The sequence below is a fragment of the Vespa mandarinia genome, chromosome 19 (assembly GCF_050613455.1).
Source record: "Vespa mandarinia isolate Hongniang chromosome 19, ASM5061345v1, whole genome shotgun sequence".
Lineage (NCBI taxonomy): Eukaryota > Metazoa > Arthropoda > Insecta > Hymenoptera > Vespidae > Vespa > Vespa mandarinia.
This window is the reverse complement of record NC_140828.1, coordinates 118266-140295: the sequence shown is the minus strand read 5'-3', so window position 1 is coordinate 140295 and position 22030 is coordinate 118266. Positions and strand designations below refer to the sequence as shown.

The window sequence follows — 22030 nt, the reverse complement described above, 5'->3', positions numbered from 1 at the left end:
ATTGAGTTAAGATTGTGAAGAGGTCAAATAAATAAATTAACGCGCAATATTTTTCCTTTAATACAATCCAAAATATAATTTAATATATTCATATTAATTCGTTAGAGATTGAAAAGCTCTTTTAGATATTAAATATTTGTTAATATATATATTTATTTTTGTATATACATAAATATTAAATATTTATATTAATAATACTTTCCGAATCTCTATTAAAAATCTTTCTACACAAAAGATATGTATCACAGTTGGATAGTTACGATAACTAAAAAATATTAAAATTATTTGCAATGAAAAAAAATTTTCATTATGTACGAATGCGGAGAGAATATTCTTTGGAAAAAGGAAAATATTTACAATATGTAATTACAAAATCATAATCGTTAAATAGAACATCTGTCATATTTCGAAATAACATTTGCATTACTCAAAATAAATACTCTCTTCAAGTTCTAATTCGTGGAATGCGATCTGTTACTATTATGAATATAGTTTAAAGACCAGCTATTCTTTTTTGTAAAGTGATCCAATCCAATAATTTCTGTTGCATTGATCTTGTTTGAGATAATGCCATAGCAGCCTTCTCAAATTTCTCTTCGTTCCTACGTATATACATTCTTGCATCTTGCTCCAGTTGACTTACTTTCTCAGGTCTTATTTCTACCATAGATAACATTTCAGTAAGGTATGGATTGAATCTAAAGTATACGTGGTCAGGTAGAAGATCATTCAACATTGTGTGTACAGCTAAAAATAATTGAAAAATAATCAATTGAACCAGGGAAGATAAGCGCCTTCGAACTATTACTTTTATTATTTACCTTCGGTATCAGTAGCACTATCCAATATTTTATAGAATTTTTCTTTCCAACTTGAAATGGCTACTTCTACCGATGTAGAATCAGTATCAGAGATTCTGTTTGGCGTTCTTCCAGTGCCAAATGAAATGACACATTGAATTGAACTATTCGGCCATAATTGTTTTGCCTCGTGTATTGCTACTGCACACGGATTATTTACCAGTATACCTAAAAAATCGTTACTTACGTCATAATATTATATTTAATGGACACATTACAATGGATAGAATGCGAACGATTACCTCCATCCTGATGAAGGTATTCTCCGTGTTTAAACTCTTCGAAATAGCTAGGAGCCGCTGCTGAGGCTCTTGCTGCTTCCCATAATGCATGTTTATGCGAACCCATGTATTGACTTTCAATTCTGTGTGGCAATGTATAATTTCGGAATACATAAGCCATTACGCGTTCATGATTAACTACCGCTGATACAGCTGAGAACTAGAAATAACTTTGTTATGTAAAAAAAAATTCTATTTGCAAATGTTTATCAATGTGCTCTAAATAAAACATACCTTCGGAGAATTAGGATCACGATTCGTCTTTATGAGGGGTTTATCACCTATTGTTTCCCGTAATAATTTCTCCCACAGTGCTGTATCATAATAAGCGTGACTCCATACCAGGCTACTAGTACCTTTTATGGCACTCTGTGTAAACACTTTAGTACTCATTTCCTTGTACAAGTCAGAAACTTCATCTAATGACTTTCTCTTAAGCCCTCCTAAAGCGGCAGCGGCAACAACAACGACAACTTTATATTACCTCATTTAAAAAGCAATGCAAATTATAAAAGAAGGATCAATTTTAGAGCTGGTAAAAAAAAAAAAAAGGTACTAGTGTATACCTTCATCCGATTCCTTTGGTACGGCTATATTTCGAACAATAGAGATTAATCTCTATGCAAAATGTAAGAAATAAAATAAAATATTATTATTGAAATACCTAACGTGGTGGCAATAATAGCTCCTGTACTGACACCGCATATATAATCGAACATCTCATGCGTTTTCTTTCCAGTCAATTCTTCCAATTTCTTTAACATTTCTATAACGAGAACACCCCGAATTCCTCCTCCGTCTATAGAAAGAATTCTAATTCCACGTCCAGTCGGAGGATCGTTATAACCCATTATTGCTAATGATTCCCTGATTGATCCTGCAGAGGAAAAAGAAATAAATTAAATGGAATAACGGATATATCTTTTATACATCTCTAAAATTAATGTTAAAGAAAAACCTTTAATTTTTTCATCATTATTCGTCTGACGTATTCTTAGCAAAGTACTTATAGCTCCTTCCTTGATCGCATAATGTCGAGCTTCCGGATAACGATCAATGTGTGCCAATAGATCTTCAATTCTTCTGCACTTTGAGGCACTCGACTCGGCGTTTACAATACTGCTCAATACATGTCGCGTTCTCGAAATAATACTATGCTTTGAAATATTACTGTTAACGTTTATCTTCCACTTTGGCGTAGATGTTAAACCGCTCTCTTTTGCCTTGTTCGTTAATTTCAATATTAAAGCAGTCAAAATTTGCGGTAAATAAGATAATTCTTTTAAATGTAATTTAACGTTAGTATTGCTCAGCTTAAAATCTTCCTGGAATAAAGAAATATAACCGATGGGTTTTCGATCTAGTATGTAATTTTTTATATGTTACAAAATATTTATACCTTTTGAACTGTCGGACTTTCTATCAGCTTTTGTACGAGCTTTCTATTATCAATAATGGTCTTTTCGTTAATTTCTTCTTCCCGTTCCGTTGTTACCGTAAGAACACTTTTTGACGTTTCAAAATTATTTTTCTCTTCTTTTATTATTTTATCCGATTGTTTCTGAGTCCCAATGAATAATAATTTTCTAATGGTATCTCCCTGGATATATGCTATCTTTTGTACCAATTCGATCCAATATTTGGACAAAATTATTTGAAGATTTTTCTCATAACCAAATTTGTTTAAGTAATCTTTTATCTGAGCAAACAATTTTGAATGATTTTGCATTGACATGTTTTCCTTCTTTACGTTCCTTACGGATAAGAAAAGTTTTTTCCACAAATCTGTTATCTGTTTTTGGGAACCTTTACCTGTCGCGCTATCTGTCAATTGTCTACGATCCAAAAAGGTACGAAACACTTAATATAAATATAAATATCAAAAACACCTATTAGATTATATTACAAAGAGATTGTAATCAAAATTAATAAACTTGATAAAATTTACATTCATAAGCGTATATAGATTTAATACGAACGTTTTTGTACCTTGATATTCGCCATAATGAAATTTAATAATAATTTGCTTCAAACTTTAGCTCAAAATATGGATTAGAAAAAAATAAATCTCTCTCAATCGCTCTAATTTAATAGATCGTCATTGCATTTTAAAAGTAAGAAATAGTTTTAATCCGAACTTTTCACCACTACTACGACGGCCGCCATATTGTCATGATCAGCTGATCAACGAAATCACGAATGAAATTCTACCTCGTAATATAGTTCTACCTCTTCGTAATATTAACTGAGTCATGATCTTTATTTTCATTTCTACGCTCATTGAATTAATCATACGGCAAGATTAACGCAATCGTTCGATCATTAGTCAAAATTAATGTTTCTTTTTTCTCTTATTTAAAATAATAATGAAAAAAGCGAGGCGAAATAGTTTGGTGTCAGTTTTAATCATTGACGAACTATTTTATGGACACGTTAAATTATTAAAATTTAATTTAATTGTCAATCGAATAATTAAAAAGAATAATTTGTAAAATAAATTCGCAATCGAAACGCTAACATTCTAATTCTAACATTGGGCTAAATATATGCGCATACAGGTGACGTTAAAGCAAATTGGATTAAACTAAAAATAGTATATGAGCGAGCGGAAGACCGAATCGATAGAAAAAAGTTTTATTTTTTTTTTTTTTTACCTTGTCAGAGAGATACATCGATGGCAATGTGCAATAGGCCTGTTTAGCGACATCGAGTGGTCGATAATAATGACAATAACAATATTAATAGTGGAAAGAGAAACAAGAAAAAAAGAACGGGTATTAAAAATTTCTTCTTAAAATCCGGGGGGGGAAAAAAAAACAGAGAACTAACAATTCTTCGATATTGTTTCAATTGTTGTAGAATTCACGTTGCACGTCAATAGTTATAACCTTTATAAACTAAATCGTTTAGATGCGAACTTAAAGTCGACTTGAGTCGTTGCAATGCACTCGCACGAGAGAACCTTTTGATCGGTCCAATGATATCTAAAAAGAAGCACCTTCGCTGTGTTACTAAACTAGCTAGAGGCTAATAGCGGCTCCTTATATAAAACAAACTTTCATAACGTATCCCAAACAATTCAATTACTTGGCGTGTAAATAAAATCGTACGATAATAAATTCGTCCAATCAGGATACACTTGGCGCGTTCATCGAAAAACAAATTGTTTATATGGAAATGATTTAAGTTTTGCAACGTGATTGCGTGTTTGCAAACAAATATTTTGTTTATATTTACGTAGGTTGCCTTACTACAATTCGACAAAACATTTCATCACGATTGACTCGACGACGCTTGAGAAAACAACGAGAGAGAGAGAGAGAGAGAGAGAGAGAGAGAGAGAAAAAAAAAAATACTCTTAATCGTCCGAAAGAATTTATCCAAAACAATCCAAGAGATTCGATAGCCTCTGTTTTGTTTTTCTTTTTATTATCGACAGCTAGATTACACAAATTGTTTCGTAGAATAAACTTTCTTTTCTTTATATCGAAATTTTTGTTTATAATCCTCCTGGAAAGACCTCCTCTTTCATATTCGACAATCGAATAAAGCCAGTTAAAAAAGCAACACAAAACCTTTTTCCTGTTACGACAGGTACATTACATGCACATAGTTTACAATTTCTTCATCATTATAATAAATTTATTTAAATGTATATTATTACAATAATATAAGATTTTACATTAACAACACTTAGTATATAAATAGGTGAATCTATATATTAAGTTTTGTTTACCAATCGTGAGTTAAGGTGATAACAAACTCATTGCGACATTCACTGTAATTCTAAGTAGTAAACTAACTTTAGAAATGCGTTTTTAAAGTCACGAATATAATTCAATAGATTAACAAGATTCTACATGATTTTGCAACGATAGCTTTCTTTTACTTTTAGAATTTACAAACACACACGATTAAAGACAGCAGGGAGAAAATCACCTAAGAAAATTATTCTCTTAGATATCGTTTGTATCTTCAAATGCCTGCTCTATGCATTTTCCCTTACGTTATACTTTAATTAATAACTTACTTTTCTCAATTATATACTTTTGCCTGCTATAATGTTATTAGCATCTTTCTTTATAATCATATTATAAGCTTTATCATCATTGTTACTATAAATGGTTCTAACTCTTTGTGATCTACATTTTCATTATAATTATTACTTAAGAAATTGAGTTATCGCATTCTGTTACGTCGTAAGATTACGATAACAAATATATTCTTATTTAGATGCCAGGAACATTATTAACCTAAAATAATAAAAACTCTCTCTTAAAAGTATTTCATAGAGAGACACACACCTGTAGATATGTTTTAATGAATCAATTGGACATCGTGATCAGTTTTACAAAGGAGCTCACCTGAAACTAATTGCTTTTGCAGCAAGAAGTCTATTACACTCTGCCGTATCTGGTAATGGTATAGGCAAATATGGACTTTCGTTGTCTTGTTCCGTGAATTCAAATCTATGAATTCTTGGCTGTACTTTCATATCACCAAAGGGTCCTTTCAATATCAAATAGTGCAGGGGTAATGGATATGTCGTTTTCGTTTTCAGAATCAACTATGAAACAAATTAATATTATTTACAACAATTGTTTCGTCTCATTGCGAAATTCTTCGATTTTAAAGATTGTCGGTAATTGATAGATACCTGATAAGTTATATCGCGTTCAGAACTTTGAGTAGGATCGCGTTGGCTATTGTTGATCCTTGCTTTCACAACCCATTGATTATTGAATGCCGTGAAACGAGATGTTTCGTAAAACAATTTATGAACAAATTCATCGGTACGGTACGGCTTCATTTGTAAATCTAAAATTAATTGAATTCTTTAAATGTCTACAACTTTTTCGATACCCTGTAATACAAGCAATGAGAGTAAGAAAAATGAACAATAGGGTAGTACTTGATTATTCACAGTGGGGAGATCTAAAAAAAAAAAAAAATATCAAATTATTAAAACATAGTAAATATTGCTAGATGAAAAATATGAAACTATACATATTTCTTTAAAATAAATAATAAAATGCGGGGCGGGGTGGGGGGGGGGGCCAGAAAGTGAGTGTAAGCATCAACATGAATGACATATACAGACCATTGAAAGTGATTTTTTCGTAGGACAAAAGATCAAAGACATTGTCATAGAGCCTACGTTCTTCTAAAGTACGAGCATCAATGTCGCGTAAAGCTTCCATAACATCTGCCCCAGTACGATGAGGATGAACGCAATGTGCTTCGTGCTCTGGTCCTTCATGATTTGGACCTCGCCATGGGCAACCGATCCTACTGTATTTGCAACTAGATATCCTACATGAAAGATCAATGATATTATTATCTCTAATGAAATAACGATGAATGTAAATTGTTTGAGTATTATTTAATTTTCTTTTATTTATTTACCTCTCCTCGCACATCGTTTCTTCGTGACGTTCCAAGGAATTCCGTGGGAACTCCTTGGCGCAGTATTGACATTCTGCCGGCAATTCGGACACCGCTTTTTCAACTGCCAAATTTCGAGATGCAGACGTTTTGCTGATTTCAATTCTGCAGTTAGGACAGGTAGCCAATTCATCTCGTAGCCTGGCATCTGCGAGGACATGAGTGAAGCAACCAGCACACATCAAGTGTCCATTAGTACACTGTGAACATCATTGTAACAAGCATTAATACATACATCTTAATGTACTTTGTATGTGATCTTTTTTTCTCTTTCTTTTTTTTTCTTTCTTTTTTCTTTTTTTTTTTTTTTTTTTTTTTTTTCCTTTTTTTCCTTTTTTTTCCTTTCTTTTTAGATACATTTATAAATTTTCTCAATCAAATGCAAAGGAATTATCATGTATCTGTGAAGTATGTATTAGCAGTTATAAATTTACCCAAGGCTTTTTGATAGATTTGTCATTTTTCATTTTACATATACTTTTGGGCTAATACTCATATTAGCCCATTACATACTTTTTGTTTATTCTGCTGATACTATACTTCTCAATCATCAATAGAAACACAGTACAAATTTATTATTAATAATAATAATAATAATAATAATAATAATAATAATAATGAGTGTCAAAATAAAATAAGACTACAGTCATGTATATTACCATGATTTTGATGTTTTACAACCTGAAACACAAAATCATATGGATACTATTAATAATTTACGTATTCATTCATAAATTTTCTTATACACATTGTGACATAGATATACCGCCAATGTTACTATTTCTAATGCTGCCAACAATGACAACAGATGGGAAGAAAAAAGGATAATGATGCATGGGAACAGAGAAAAGGGATATTTTATGTGAAATAACTAACTAATAACCTTTAAAACATTTATTCTTTTTATACTCTTCAACTATACATGATGTACAGATTTTCCAAGAATTCGCTTTCTCTCTCGCACTCTCACGCTCTCGCCGTTTTCATAACTGGTTGGCATTGCAATTCCCACATTTATTTATAACAACTATCGGATAAATATTATTGGACTTTGCCCTTCATAACCTTTTACAATAAACATATTGGACGATATAAAACAGATATAGTATTACGTACTAAAAGATTATATGGATCTAACAATTTAATAGGCTCTTACAATTCTCTTACCTAATCATTGCTCTTTCAAGAGATTAAAGAAGGCACAAAATAACTATTTGATTTCTAATATGATTCTATCTAAAGAAAACTGATGTATAGGCAACTATATAAAAATTTATAAACAAGGATGTACAAAAGTTTAATTTTATGTCACCTTTGTTAATTAAAACTATGCTGCATTAGTCTACAAAATGGTACAATAAATACTATTCATGTGCTCGTTATATCTTTTAGTATTGCTAACAAAGGCAGGCAATTAGCCGAATTATATGTATGTTAATAACATCGGGTAATATATTTTCAAATACAAAATACATATCCTTTTGAATAAAAGTGTTCTCACAAAAGAACAGAAAGAATTTAAGGAAAAGAAATTTGGATCAATAACGGTTGTGACTGGCAACATTTCGTTGTCAGGATTCAGTTCAAAGTTAAGTACTATATGTACATGCATGGATATATATATACATATTAATTATTAAATAGGAAGTGATATAAGACTCCATTAAAAAATATTTTTTAAGTACTTCTTAAAACATTATATATGATTTATCTTCAATTATAAATCAATATATATTACATACGAATGTGATAAATATTGATTTATAATTGAAGTAAATTAATGTGTATGTAATATCTACATACATATATACATATATTTGATCACGTTTAAAAACAATACATTTTCTACTGTATAACCTACAATAATTATCTGAGACTAGAAAGAAAAATTTAAGTAAGAACTGAAACACTTTCTTCTTATTTTCCTCGTGACCCTTATGTATATTAAAATTTATATAGTTAAATACAATCGTCTTTTAACCATGCTTTTTTAAAATACCATTAGTTGGAACAGAGTTTTAGAAAATTAATTCTATAATTATATTTTTGTCAAAATTAATAGCATGGTAATCGACATTTTTCTTTTTTTCACTCTATAAATTACATATTATCTATTGGTTTTCTTTTTTTCTGAAATGCATTACAAGTTTACCTACCTGCGAAACTTTTTCTTCTTACCTTTAGTTTATAATGTATATTTCCAGTGATTAGTAAAGGAAAAAAAAAAAAAAAAAAAAAAAGAATGAAAGAAAGAAAGAAAAGAAAACAATATACCAATAATATGCAATGTTATGCGTAGATACTATATTATCTAATATACATTTCTAATTAAATAAATTAAAACAAAATATCAAATATTTAATAATAATTGCAAATACCTATTTTTATATATCCAGAGAGCGCAAGTAATCTAACCTCAAAAGTTATTTATTTTTATATTATGATAGTTATGATAGTGTTGATATAAAAAAAAATAATTAAAAAATAGAAAAATTAAAAAAAAAAAAACGCAAAAAAATTTAATGATTGATTTTCTTGTTTTCTTCCTTTTCACGTAATTTAATTTAATTATACGTAGACAATACGAACGTAAAAAAAAAGAAATAGGAAAGAGCATTTCTTTTGGATTCTTATAAAAAAAAAATACGAAAAAAAAAGATATATATATATATAATACATGAGGCTATGTCAATGATAAAATATTTTATTATCGATGATAATATGATAAAATGTCGCGGTTAACTTTCGCTTAAAAAGGATATAAAAAAGAATATATATATATATTTTTAGTCATGATAGAAAAGTCAGCGACTACCACAGGACCAAATCACCATAATATCACTAATTACCCGCTGACTCTAATTATAATCGAATTAGCAAACTCGTCGAAAGCGGCTATTGTAGGTGAATGACCGCAATAAGTCAATATCGAAGAAAGGAAAACGTTCGTTTGAAGAGTTTAACTTGAAAAATTGAAAATTATCTAATGGCAGTGAGAGCTGAAAATCGAAGGAAATAACTACGTAGTAATACACATAATATATATATATATATATATATATATACACCACAGAGCATATCCACACACACGTACGTAATGACGCACATTCGTTTATATACGTACGTGTGCAGCATATATACACACACACACAGAGCACACACAGCCCACATACACACACACACACACACACACAAAATATATATATATATATATATATGCAAAAGGAAGAAATGTCGCGCGCAAGGACAATGGCCAGACATTCCATGTTATTAAAAACGTGGGTGGAAGAACCGTTGCACGATCGGGAAATCTCGCACGAACTCAAATTGCATATGATCGATCGTAATCAATATAAAAAGCTTTTCTTTCTTCATTTTTTAAGATAGGAGCACCGTAAACTTACCTGATAGACGGCCGCCCTGGGCAGATCAAGACAAACTGCGCAGCAGAGGATGCCGCCCAATCGGTGCTCCAACTTCTGCTCGGTTTTCCCATCGCCGCGCACCTGCTTACGACGCTTCTTGTCGGGCTCGAGGAAATCCTCGACCTTTTCAAGCTCGTCTCGCATCGGTGCAACCGACGCGGCCTGCTCTGAAACGCTGCTCGAGGAGGCAGCCTCGTTGCTCGGCTCCGCCATGTTCATTGTTTTGATTTTTCCTCTTGACGAGCGTGGTACGAGCTCTGTCAGCAGACTGTGACGGACTTGTCCCAATACTCCGCTAGAGTCGCTAGAATCGCGCACACGTCACCGATTGGTCGATCGAACGGAGCAGCGACCAATGACAAAGGAAAGAAAGTATGATCTAATTTTTGGCTTCGTTATATAAATATCAAAGTATTCTAATTAGATCGTATATTTTTATATTATTATATTAAAGTTTTTCTTTATACCAAAATAATGACAAATTGAAATCTGTTTTCTATTTCGATGAGGTTAAAAAGATAAAGAAAAAATTCCACACATTAAAAATTGAACACGCGCCATTTTAATAAATGTCGCTATTGGAGTCCGTGGCCAATCAGAAAATAGACGTCAGACGTAACCGGACCTATCCTAATGTTTCAAGCTCTCGCGCGTATCCCCACCCGCTACTCTTCACTCTCTCTCTCTTTCTCTCTCTCTCTTTGCCATTCGTCATCATCATATCCCCCTTCTACCTTTTGCGCGCCATTTTTCGATACGATCGTGAAATTGTCATTATAAAATAATATGCAAATTATTAATAAGTGTGTGAAACTTAATGCCAAGTTTAAAGAAGAAATCAAACAAATTATGAGATTGAATTGGAAATGAATATGAGAGTGAAAATATTGCGTTACTTTAACGTTCAAGTTTTTATTAACCCTTTTTCAACATAGGTATATCCTAGCAATGCGCCATTTCGTTATGCACATTCATTTTATATCAAGGTCACACACTATAGATTTATCTCGTATATTACTGCGTATTAATTAAATGGTTATTTAATAATTTACAAATGTACAAATAGTGAAATTTAATTGATTCATACCGTAACGGCCAATCGAATCTTTTTATTTTTTTTATTTTTCTTGGGGTTAATCCAGCATCAAAAGCACTTGGAATTATATTATGTGTTTTGATCATGGTATTTCCTTTGACTATTAGTTCGATCAAAATTTTAACGAGAAAATAACAGTCTTTAGGTAATAGTTAATTATTATACGTATCGATAAAGACTACTTAATAGAAATGTGTGATAAGATGATGAAATCGATGTACTGCAGTAAAGTTATGACGTACAATATGCAAGACTTATGCTTTGGACGAATTAGGTATAATACTGCGAATGTTGTGTAATGTGCGTAGTTTTGATTAATTTTATCTGACCACGTTTTGTATAGATTGTCGTAAAAAATAGCACTCATCTGTGCCTCTTTGTATACTTATAAACAATACTACTCTAAGTATATTATCGTGCAGAACAAACGTTCCGTTATGATGAATCGAGTTGATAAATCGAGAAAATCATTAGGTGGCAATAATTGTAATTTTGAAGTAATTATTTAAAGAAAGAATTTTTAAATTTGCAAATTGAAAAAATCATGTATATCTAATGGACATATATGAGGCTACCTTTGTGATGTCTAACAAATGTTATACCAATAGAAATTCATTCGACTAAAGTGTAGACAAAGATGAGAACTTGTAGATTTTGTACTTTGTAAGTATTTCCAAACGTATGTACTTTCAATGTATGTATCAGAATATCAATATTGTGTAATTGTACAAATTATTGCTTGGTATAGATTCTTTCCTCCAGGTCACGAAATACTTGCAGAACGTTCATTTAATAATATGTAATGCTCATTACATACTTCGACATAACATCCTTTTCTTTGACGTGCATACATAACCCAGAGTTTAAATATGTAATTCCTGCTAAATGGATAGTTTCCTATTTTATTAATATTTACAATTACACATCTCTTTTTACGTTGCCTACAGACTGCTTTATCATACGTGCAGGAGCTATTTTTGAAAATCACAATATTGGAAATATTATTTATACTCTACCTATATCTATCTTATATTTAAGTGTTTGTGCCTATCCTCTGAACATTTTGACTTCCTGGAAGAAAAAAAAGAAAAGGAAAAAAAAAGAAAAAAAAAAGAAAAAAAAAAAAGAAAAAAAAAAAAACAAAAAAGAATTTAAAACTTATCATAAAATCTCTTTGAAAAAAATGTTCTCATCGGTTACATACCTTCGATGGGCATTTCTGTTGTATCATCTTGATCGTCAACAATTCTCTTGTAATTTTTCATTTTCGTTATCGTATTTAACATAGCAGTAGTCGAATTTTTTACAGAAATATAAGATTGTTCCAAACGTTTTAGTCTATCGTTCAATTCAACGTTAGCTGCATATATTCGTTCGACCTAAGGAAAAAAAAAAAAAAAAAAACATCAAAGTAGACCTTTAAATGACATTAATTGTTCATCTTAAAAACAAGAAAATATTATATACTTGTTCTGTTAATGATGGCAATGTAGTTATTTGTTCAGACATTTTTGCATATTCTCCTTCCAATGATATAACCTTTGTACTAACATTTTGGGTCGTATCCAAGAGGGAATTCAATATTTTCTGAAACAATGCGACCAAATTATTACCAACGAATACAATAACGAACGAATATTATTGGTTAATCTAATAAATGTAGTTCACTGTAAATTTACATGATCTTTTTTCTGATCTTCGCTAGTCCATTGAAGAGTTCTTGATAGAGTTTCATTGACGTGCGTCAAGTTATTTGTTACACGCAATATCGCGGCATTTAATTCTTCGGTTTTCAGTTTGGTTTCGTTGGTAGTTAAGATTTGAGGTTTTTGCGTTATATTGATTAATTCAGAAAGAGCGTGCTGTAATAATGATCCATGAGAAAGGAATTAAATTTTTTCAAAGCTATGCACATTTATTCCATATAATAAAATTTACCTGTACGCTGCTGATATTTTGTAATGCAGTAGTTTGAACGTTTTGTAGGCGCGTATTAGTTTCTTTTAATGTTGTTACAGTTGAATCCAAATCTCTTATTTGACTGCCCAATGAAACAACGGTCGTCGAAAGTGCTTTCAAATCTTTAGGAACATTAGCAAGCTCTGGCGCAGCGTGCACCCATTCTTGAACTTGATGCAATCCATGTTGTATGTTTACTAACTACAATGAGTTCTTATTAGAAGTATCAAATACTAGAAAATAATGAAGCATATAACAAGTATTTTAAGACGATATGACGTATTTACCTGAATCGTGACATTGCTTATTTGAAATCTAAGATCCGATAAATGAGAGAAAATGACGGTTTGATTATTTTGCAGATCCCTCGACATGGAATGACATTTTTGCAAAGCATCAGGAACACCCTCGTTTCCGGCAATTACTGCAATGCGATAAAGATAGAAGGATCTCGTGAAAGATTAAAACGAGCGCCATTGTAGTAATGGAGAAGACTCTGTTTGATATCAAGATTCTTTAACCATGTCGTTATTTAACACAAATGATCGATGATTATTATAAGGTGAGATAATATCTGTGAAATTCTTACAAAAGCACATTTTGCGATATCATTCTGGAACTAATTTACAACGATCCTATATATACATAGATCCTTTTATATGTAAGAAAAGAGGATGAAAAAGAAAGGCCGATATTTTTATTATCGTAGATTTACAACGACCGCAATGGGATTCGTTCCTAGCAATACCTTGATCCAATTCCGTTCTTAAGGCGGTGAGTTGTTGACGAACGTCAATGAAAAGCCATATTAAGCTAGCAGTAGCTAAGACAGAAGCGCATGCCAAAAAGGCACTACAAGCCTTAAGAAATCCCGGACAAGCTTGGCTCCTTCTTCCTCTGCATTTGCGGCTGCTTCTTGTAGACGTGTTCCAATATTCTGAACGTTCGTCACTGCTATCCGTCAATAATTCCTGCAAAATAAATAATCATTTTTAAAAAAAGGCAATATCAAAGTAATTCTAACGTAATGTATTTCTGTTTAAAGATAAATACATCATACCTGAGAACTACGTTTGCCGGAAGTTCTTCTGGAAACGGCATGTGGAGGTGCAAGAGCATCCAATTCCTTACGTTTCTTCATTTTCTTCGTTGGTTGACGAAGCGGAACCGTAACCGCTACCGAGTCCATCTCAAGTAAACACTCCTCCTTCGTCTCCTTGATTTACATATACTTATTATTCTTATGCCGATGTATATCTCGAGGTAGTTGTCAAGTTTATAATACAGAGTTATATTATAATCATTGACTTTTTTTTATAGTCTTTAATTGCTAAACAATGCTATTCATGGTGTCATTGCGGCTAAAAAATGTCCGATACTTCTTCCTTCACGTTCGATGATATGAAGTTTCATGACGATAGTTTGAGAATAATCCATGGAAGGTCATGTTCGTTCATCCAAAGATCTTACCTATTATTTTACTTAATTTAACATACGTATGCATATCAATTTCCTTTATCAGTTTCCGTACAGAAATGACGTCCATAATTTATTATTGGCGCGTTTTCTTTTTTGTTTTTGGCACGTAACAATGCACACCGTATTAAAAAGGTACAGAGAAATTATAACGAATAAGACGTGAAATTACCAATTCATCGAAATTTAAATCTCTTTTGTTAGCTTCATTTATACTCGCTTTACCTTTATTAATGTCGTTGATAGAAATTAACATGAATTATACTTTTTAATATTAATTTTTGCACCTCTACATATGTATATATATATATATATATATATATATATATATATATATATACATATATATATATATATAAAGAATATTAACGTAGAGACGAGAAAGGAGATATTAATATAATGGCTCACGTATTCAATATAAAGTACGATATTAATGTAATACGGCTTGTTTATCAATTGTTTAATAAGTAGAGTATGTTCATTGCGAAGAACAATAACGGGGAAGACGAAAAAGAAGGAATAAAAATATATTATATTGTATTTTTTCGTAGTCGGCAAAATTAAAAACTTTTTTGTCGTCGACGCATTCGTTATCGGTCTTCTAAAACGAAATAACAACACTTAAAACGATGGTCACGGTGAAATTTACCAAGAGGCTATTATAATCAACGATTACGAGCGATACGGAGCGATTAAAAGACGATGCATTTACGACCGAACATTGTCGCGACACTACTGAGGAGAAGCTCTTATCATCAAATTGGTGGCCAACAATAACAGCAGGTAAGCGCGCCTTGTAGGAAAACGCGCACATCTTATGGACACGCTATAGATGCTCCGCTCTGTTATACACGTGTTCCATTGTGTTTGTCTTGTGCATACAGGGTGAGTCAATAATTACTGTCAAACTTGAAACAATTCTTTTGTTCAGTAGTTAAAAAATGTTTCAACGAAAAATTATATAGACACGATTATTGACTTTTTTATTGGCCAACCAAAGAAATTATAGGTCACGTTTCTTTTATTTATTTTTTTCTTTGCTTCTTCTTCACTTTTTTTTTATCCCCAATAAAAATTTATTTCAGACGCTAATAAATGCTGACTCATTCTGTATATATATATATATATATATATATATGTATATACATACACATCTGTATAACTTGTTACAACACATACACATACATAGGAAAATCAAGACGTGTCTTCGCCGACACGTATGTCTGTCTTCCTTGCCGTTTTAAAATCAAATACACGTGACTATGTACAACAATCTATTGTATGTGTATGCCTGCGTGGGTGCATGCGTGGACAAGTGAACTTGCTCGAAGTTTTCGTCGAAACAATTTACTGCTTGCTTTCGTCTCTATCGCGAAACCAGGCCAGACTGTTTTCCGTCTGTGACGAATGATAACGAATATCAAGTAATCAAAGACCGTAAGAGAATGAAAAGGTGACGATATAGTAAGCGAAATAATATTATTATTCTTTTTCTTTGTTTTCTCGTCCTCAGGAGACATATGTAAATTGCTATTTCAATGTTTGATTTTAATTTGATACTTGTAAATAGAAACTATCGTCGGATCATAAGGGACGACAATCCACATCGATATACATACATACGTGTGTGTATATATATATATAGATATTTCTTCTTGGACATATGTACATCGTTATCTCGTTCAGATAATAACGTTATCTCAAAATCCCACCTTAACGCGTTTTCTTTTTTTCCTTGTAAATTACATATCAATTGTATGTGGTCAATAATCTATTTCATTCGAGCAAGGCACTTGTAGAGTACGTTCATTCGAAGGCTTAACAAAATATTCCCATGAAACGTTAACGAAAAACTTCACGATTTGTTTTTTTCTTAATTATTCAATGACCGATCATTTTTTTATTTCATATAATCGTTTCGTTTCGTTTCACTGTTTTAAATACGATACGTCGGCAATTGTTACAACTTACGAATTTGACATAAGACTGGTTTTTCGCTTTCACGACCGAAGAATACTTATCGTGTTAAGCGTTTTTTTCTTTTTTATCGTGGAAGTTGTCATCAGAGCGTACGATAACCAATGTAATATTAACTGGCGATGTTATCTATCGCGAAACACTTTCGGCACACGTTTTTCTTCGATTAAAAAAACCAATTTGGCCTTAACATCGTTTGAATCCGACGGTGATATTGTCGTGACATAAAAGGTAACTGTTTCGTTTTATCTTTCGAGTCGTGTCGACCGCGTTGGAAATGAATTATAAAAGTCTTATTCTCATCGATTCGAACTTTTATACCCTGTACAAAAGTTGAAGACACAATACGGATATAGTAGTCCGTAAAACACGTAAAATATATTATAATATTTCTATATAATTTTCCTTTTTTTTAATGCTATTCTTATTTCTCTCACTACCGCCCACCCTCTCTTGACGTTGTGAAATCATTCGTAATTGACACGATGAAATCGATTGGTCGTCGTAATAATCTATGATACTTAATCGAGCCTTCAAAAAATTCAAATGGATCGTTTATAAAATGAATGAAATGAATTAAATGTCGTGTTGAACGAACTATTATATGTAATACATATCTATTCCTTTCTCTCTCTCTCGCTCTCGTAATAATCGATCGTAAACTATTACACGTTTTGCGAATATTTCACACGATAAAAGATATCATCTTTCTTTTTTTCATGACAGTTGCAACTTAATATCCAAGCACAAACGTATGAATAAACACGCATATATTCGATTTGAAAAAGAAATTTAGGCCGCGTTAGAACTTAAAAGGAGAAAATAAACGTCGTTGTGCCAAATGGACGAACGATTTCCGTGGAGGCCACACTATTGACACACACATCATACATACACACAAACACACACACACACACACACACACACACACACACACGCACGCACGAGACTCGCCCGCCCGCCACACGTCGTCTCTCTGATATCGACTGACGAAAGAAGGGGTTGCTCCTTTACGCGAAGAACAATTCTATTCCTACCGCTAGGGGTTGCTGCTTCGTACGATAAAAACCGTATTCGTACTACTGTCATACCGAAACTCTTAATATAGAATAAGTAATAGCAATAACGCTAACATTATATAAAATTAATATTAATGTCAAAGTACACACACGTATTATAAAAACGATAATAGAAATATATTTAAACGTTCATCAATTATTTTTTCACATGATTCATAAACAAGCATTCATCAATTAATTCGTTACAATTAGTTCCAGAATATTTTATTCGACTACTAATAATTTATATTTACATATTAAACATGCTACGCATAGATGTAGATATATATGTATATTTATGGATAAAAAGTATTAATGTATTAAAATGTTACAGATATATTTTAATGTTACTTACCCAATTTTATAGATGTGTCCATCCTTTCGATTTCCCCATATAAAATTGCAGCCAGCCAGGATAAAGCTATCAACCAAAATGTTATCAATAAGGCTACTACCCATAACGATATGATTCTCATGTCGGACCTATTGCAACCACATATGTCGCTGTCTTTAATTTTAACGGTACTTCCTTGCCTATATCTCCTATAACATAAATATGATATCATAATAACAAATGATCTATAAAAATTTTTATTAATAATACTTGTATCATATCGAATATTACTATTGATATTTATTCTCACCGTTTAACTTTCTTTTTCCTTGGCGTTAGAACTAAATCTGGTATGTCTGATTCTGTTTCTGATAAAAGATCGAGAAGATTCACAGTTTCCTTGTTCCCTTGCATACCGTCTTCCTTGTTATTTGAAATCTTCATTATTGAATTTTATATTAAATTAATTGAATGCATCTTTACACAATGAGATTACTCTAATGATATATCATAAAATTAGTTTTAACGATGCTAGGAGTTATCGTTATATTCCTTAAGTTAATATATAACTACCTTTATTGCATGTCCTTCGGAAGCAATTAATATATTTATATCTATTATTAGTGAAATGCAAATAGTATTAAATTAAGACAAGATTTATATACTTTGGCACATAACCTACTTTGACACATCTTTCTAAGTCATCCATAATTCGTATATACTATTGCCATCTATCGGCGAAAAGAAACATTTAAAGTTATCCGCCGAAACGATAGTGCACCCTTCGTGCCATCTAACGTGACAAACTGTAACTATTAACTACTTTAATAGATAAGATCGGTTCCTGTAATGTAAAATTTTTAAGAATACGATCTTTGGAATTTTTTGCATTTAATAAACAAAATGATAAAAAAGAAAAATAATGTTCTCATAGACGACTCTTGAAATTTCCATATAATTTTTAATTTATTTAGAAACTATTATTGATATATTTCGGAGGAGGCGGGGGAAGAAAAGATGTCGAGTAACAATTTGGATTTCAACTATTGGAATCTTTATACTTCTGCAACTTTGCCAAGTGCATTCGATAAAGAAATTCCTAATAAATCTTTAGGCACTCTTGGAACCAGACCCTTCATGGAGGCCCATTGACCCTCGCAAAGTTCATGAAACGTTAATCGTAATAACAATTTTCCTCCCATAGCACCAGGACCTCTACATATAACTCCAGCTCCAAATTCCCAAGATTTCGAATTATCACCGATATTAATCTCGCCCATGCTGGAACTATTTGTGATCGTTAAGTATCTCCTTTGTAACCAGGTTGCCAGATAAGCGGCTGAACAATCGCAATGCCAAGGATTTCGTTCCAATCGAAGCTGTCGTATTGTCAATAAACCATCTAAGATCTTTGCTGGTAAATAGGATAGATAATTGGCCTCGAGTAATCTGAAAATGTTGACTTATGTTGATATATGTCGATTGCGATTATAAATTAAGGGCCAATCGAGTATATCGTTTGTTAAGAGTAATAAAAGATAAATATATAAGAAAAAAATAAAATGACATTTAGATTGGAAACACCTGACTTTCGTTTAAATCAAAAGTTCAATGATTTTCTTTTCTAGGGTTTCTCATGGAGCTGTTTGCTCCGATTCAATCGGTCTTCAATTTATAATCAATCTGTACTTTCCCAATTTTCTTTTAAACATTACGATGAAAAGTGAAATAACATTACTGACAATTTTTGTAGGTTCGGAGTGTCCTTGAACAAATCTGGATGCAAGATTCTCAAACGATTGGAATGTAGATAAAGCGAAGTTAAATTGTTTAACCCACGAAACGTGCTTTTTGATAGGACCTCTATACTGTTGGCATATAGTACTAGCCTTTCCAAGGAGTTAGCACTATCGAATAATCCTGGTGTCAATGTTTTTATATAATTTTGTCCCAATAGCAGTTCTTTCAGTGCCGCTAATCCATCGAATGCCAACGGACGAATCTATTAACGTTAAGAATGTTCTTTAATCATAGAAAAAGGTATTCTAAAAGTACGGATAGACTAAGCAACTCGTGGCCTTTGTAAACAAGTCCGAGGACAATGACCTGACAATTTGAACTGACCTGTCGTAATAGCTTTCAGATACCGAAACAACGTGTAATGTAAGCTCTTACTTTCTTTTTCTCTTTCGAACAGCGATCGATCCTACTTCAAACGAGTTTCAAAGTATTATATTTTGCGAGAGTTCGTGCGCTAAGAATGACTAAGGAGAAAAAGTTCCGGGAAAAGAAAGAAGTATTTAGATATTAAGAACCGACCTGATATATATATATGATGACGAAGCGTATTATGACCGACAAGAAATTCAAATGAGTAGCGTGAAAATTTGCGTGCAAGTATACGCATAAGCTGCTCTTGCAAGTAATGTCATAAGTTAGTCATCCGCAGCTTAGAAGAAAGTATAAGAAAGAAATGATAAAAAACTTTGTAGTATTTACATGAGTCAATCTGTTGCTGGATAGCTCGAGCGTTAACAATCGTTCCAATGAGGAAAAGAGATTATCTGGTATTTCGGTTAATAGATTCCCCCTCAAATTCAATTCCTCCAAAGAGATCTGTTGATGAAATATGTCAGCTGGTAATTTAGACAATCGATTGTCGTCGAGTTTCAGGCACTTTGTATTAACTAGGTCACGAAAGATGCCACTTTGAAGGGTAGAAAGACGATTGTGCGAAAGTAGAAGCTCCTCCAAGGTTTTCAAACCGTGAAAAGTGCCACTCGGTAAATGGGATATAAGATTGTTGGAAAAGTCAAGCAATATTAGGACGTTATTAGCTATGAACAAACTCTCTGGTAATGTTTGCAGTCTGTTCGAGGATGCGTCGCTGGTAAAAGAAAAATATGTTAACGTTTGAATGGACGTAAATTTTGTTTCTCTCGTTATGATTCTGATAATTTTGGAAAATGCATTTGAAAATATCGTCGGTAAACGTAACGAACTCACAGAATACGCAGATTCCGCACCTTAACAAATTGATTTTGGTGCAACTCTCTCAAAAAGTTCTTGCTAATCCTAAGATGTACGGCGCTGTGCAAGGAAAAAAATAGATTCAACGGCAGATGCTCGATGTAATTACCGCTCAAGTCTCTGTAAAGCTTAAAACTCGTTTAATCCAGTTTACACGAAAGAAAACTCTGGTTTACACGAAGAAGACATACTCACAATTGGTTTAGTTGCGTCATATCCAGAAAGGTATCTCTGTGTAACGCCGTCATTTGATTACTTCCCAAGTCTCTAAAACGTTATAGGGACGTTACATTGACATCTTACGATTAAGACATTATCCAATTAGGAGGATATCCTTATTAGGACTTTCTTACAATTTTAATATATCATTAGGAACCATTTGGGATGGTGGAACATCGAGTAAGCCATATCTCCAACAGGAAAGGGATTTTGTTTCGGGCACGCACTTACACGGTCCTTCGGCACAAATTTCCCAATCCTCGTACGACGTGCCGATTTGCCAAACTAAATTATCCAAACACGAGATATATTGCGGTACAAAAGAGAAATAAGGAAAAATAAAAAAATTCAGCTCTAAGGTTAAATAATCCGTTCGAAAAAGATTTGGATTGTCAATTCCATATAACTCACCTGGTTGCTCGACAGCCCTGAGCCTTCTCTCGAGGCTAGACAATCGACTTTCAATGTCTTCGAGAAGAATATCCGAGCTCTTTGACGATCGAGAAAGATCCATACAAGCGGAATTCCAATTCTGCGGACAGACGCTTGTCTCACAGTATAATAATAATGTAAACGGATGAAGGATCCTTAAAAATGTAACGAGCATTCTTACGAGAGACGATTCGCGCGGCATCGTCGCGAGGACAAATATAATCTACTTTTAAAAATCGTGCTTGTTCATCATCCATCATCGTGTCGGTCACATCCTCATTAGGGTGTTTATTAATAAGAGAGGTAAACACTCATTACGCCGAAGATTGACAGACAATAGGGTTGAATGAGCACGGGCATGATCGTCCGTGCTCGTAAAAATAATCGTCTAATTCTAAAATGACTCGTTTGATGATACTCGCTTATAGCTACGCTAAC

General features: G+C 32.5%; 4 protein-coding genes across 18 annotated transcripts; all 4 read right to left on the bottom strand.

Moving 5' to 3' along the window:
• Positions 1–217: 217 nt before the first annotated feature.
• Positions 218–4148, bottom strand: LOC118449807 (calcium-independent phospholipase A2-gamma). Of its 4 annotated transcripts, none has more exons than XM_035884849.2 (9): positions 3796–4148; positions 2541–2976; positions 2100–2466; positions 1806–2018; positions 1708–1731; positions 1376–1584; positions 1103–1301; positions 822–1028; positions 218–747 (listed from the first exon to the last, which is right to left on the bottom strand). In XM_035884849.2, the coding sequence occupies exons 1-9, from the start codon at positions 3846–3848 to the stop codon at positions 494–496; spliced, it is 1962 nt and encodes a 653-aa protein (XP_035740742.1). In that variant the 5' UTR covers positions 3849–4148; the 3' UTR covers positions 218–493. The 4 variants fall into 4 exon arrangements, with proteins under 4 accessions (XP_035740742.1, XP_085518722.1, XP_035740745.1 ...); XM_085662596.1 differs by lacking the exon at positions 3796–4148 and adding an exon at positions 3121–3711; XM_035884852.2 differs by lacking the exon at positions 3796–4148 and adding an exon at positions 3131–3710.
• Positions 3936–10297, bottom strand: LOC118449781 (zinc finger TRAF-type-containing protein 1 homolog). Of its 4 annotated transcripts, none has more exons than XM_085662607.1 (7): positions 9991–10086; positions 7246–7267; positions 6548–6786; positions 6243–6454; positions 5799–5959; positions 5506–5708; positions 3936–5445 (listed from the first exon to the last, which is right to left on the bottom strand). In XM_085662607.1, exons 2-7 carry the CDS (start codon positions 7246–7248, stop codon positions 5367–5369), a joined length of 897 nt encoding a protein of 298 aa, XP_085518733.1. In that variant the 5' UTR covers positions 7249–7267; positions 9991–10086; the 3' UTR covers positions 3936–5366. The 4 variants fall into 4 exon arrangements, with proteins under 4 accessions (XP_085518733.1, XP_085518732.1, XP_085518730.1 ...); XM_085662606.1 differs by lacking the exon at positions 9991–10086 and adding an exon at positions 7470–8821; XM_085662604.1 differs by lacking the exon at positions 7246–7267 and having other exon boundaries at positions 9991–10297.
• A 1548-nt stretch (positions 10298–11845) lies between these two features.
• Positions 11846–18622, bottom strand: LOC118449811 (uncharacterized). 7 transcript variants are annotated; one of them, XM_035884864.2, is made up of 10 exons: positions 15192–15605; positions 14127–14282; positions 13815–14037; positions 13354–13490; positions 13046–13267; positions 12787–12969; positions 12575–12694; positions 12312–12486; positions 12124–12178; positions 11846–11985 (listed from the first exon to the last, which is right to left on the bottom strand). In XM_035884864.2, the coding sequence occupies exons 1-9, from the start codon at positions 15354–15356 to the stop codon at positions 12141–12143; spliced, it is 1419 nt and encodes a 472-aa protein (XP_035740757.2). In that variant the 5' UTR covers positions 15357–15605; the 3' UTR covers positions 11846–11985; positions 12124–12140. The 7 variants fall into 7 exon arrangements, with proteins under 7 accessions (XP_035740757.2, XP_035740758.2, XP_035740756.2 ...); XM_035884865.2 differs by having other exon boundaries at positions 11852–11988; XM_035884863.2 differs by having other exon boundaries at positions 11874–12004.
• A 170-nt stretch (positions 18623–18792) lies between these two features.
• LOC118449809 (uncharacterized) lies at positions 18793–21948 on the bottom strand. Of its 3 annotated transcripts, none has more exons than XM_085662597.1 (7): positions 21572–21948; positions 21295–21445; positions 21137–21208; positions 20915–21061; positions 20411–20822; positions 19654–19913; positions 18793–19360 (listed from the first exon to the last, which is right to left on the bottom strand). In XM_085662597.1, exons 1-7 carry the CDS (start codon positions 21792–21794, stop codon positions 18967–18969), a joined length of 1659 nt encoding a protein of 552 aa, XP_085518723.1. In that variant the 5' UTR covers positions 21795–21948; the 3' UTR covers positions 18793–18966. The 3 variants fall into 3 exon arrangements, with proteins under 3 accessions (XP_085518723.1, XP_035740750.2, XP_035740752.2); XM_035884857.2 differs by having other exon boundaries at positions 20411–20798; positions 20918–21061; XM_035884859.2 differs by having other exon boundaries at positions 20411–20527; positions 20938–21061.
• Positions 21949–22030: the final 82 nt, after the last annotated feature.

What these genes read in the sequence shown, in the direction of transcription:
- LOC118449807 (XM_035884849.2), bottom strand. Translation starts at nt 3,848, where the DNA reads ATGTCGCTAAACAGGCCTATTGCACATTGCCATCGATGTATCTCTCTG. An exon ending in TAATGATGAAAAAATTAAAG is followed by an intron (nt 2,019 to 2,099) that starts GTTTTTCTTTAA and finishes TTTCCTCTGCAG; the next exon opens with GATCAATCAGGGAATCATTA. An exon ending in TATTATTGCCACCACGTTAG is followed by an intron (nt 1,732 to 1,805) that starts GTATTTCAATAA and finishes TTCGAAATATAG; the next exon opens with CCGTACCAAAGGAATCGGAT.
- LOC118449781 (XM_085662604.1), bottom strand. Translation starts at nt 10,230, where the DNA reads ATGAACATGGCGGAGCCGAGCAACGAGGCTGCCTCCTCGAGCAGCGTT. An exon ending in GAAACGATGTGCGAGGAGAG is followed by an intron (nt 6,455 to 6,547) that starts GTAAATAAATAA and finishes TCTTTCATGTAG; the next exon opens with GATATCTAGTTGCAAATACA. An exon ending in AACGCGATATAACTTATCAG is followed by an intron (nt 5,709 to 5,798) that starts GTATCTATCAAT and finishes TTTGTTTCATAG; the next exon opens with TTGATTCTGAAAACGAAAAC.
- LOC118449811 (XM_035884864.2), bottom strand. Translation starts at nt 15,356, where the DNA reads ATGTGCGCGTTTTCCTACAAGGCGCGCTTACCTGCTGTTATTGTTGGC. An exon ending in AAAATATCAGCAGCGTACAG is followed by an intron (nt 12,970 to 13,045) that starts GTAAATTTTATT and finishes TCATTATTACAG; the next exon opens with CACGCTCTTTCTGAATTAAT. An exon ending in AAGATCAGAAAAAAGATCAT is followed by an intron (nt 12,695 to 12,786) that starts GTAAATTTACAG and finishes GCATTGTTTCAG; the next exon opens with AAAATATTGAATTCCCTCTT.
- LOC118449809 (XM_085662597.1), bottom strand. Translation starts at nt 21,794, where the DNA reads ATGCCGCGCGAATCGTCTCTCGTAAGAATGCTCGTTACATTTTTAAGG. An exon ending in CCTAATGATATATTAAAATT is followed by an intron (nt 21,209 to 21,294) that starts GTAAGAAAGTCC and finishes ATAACGTTTTAG; the next exon opens with AGACTTGGGAAGTAATCAAA. An exon ending in ACTCCGAACCTACAAAAATT is followed by an intron (nt 19,361 to 19,653) that starts GTCAGTAATGTT and finishes CAACATTTTCAG; the next exon opens with ATTACTCGAGGCCAATTATC.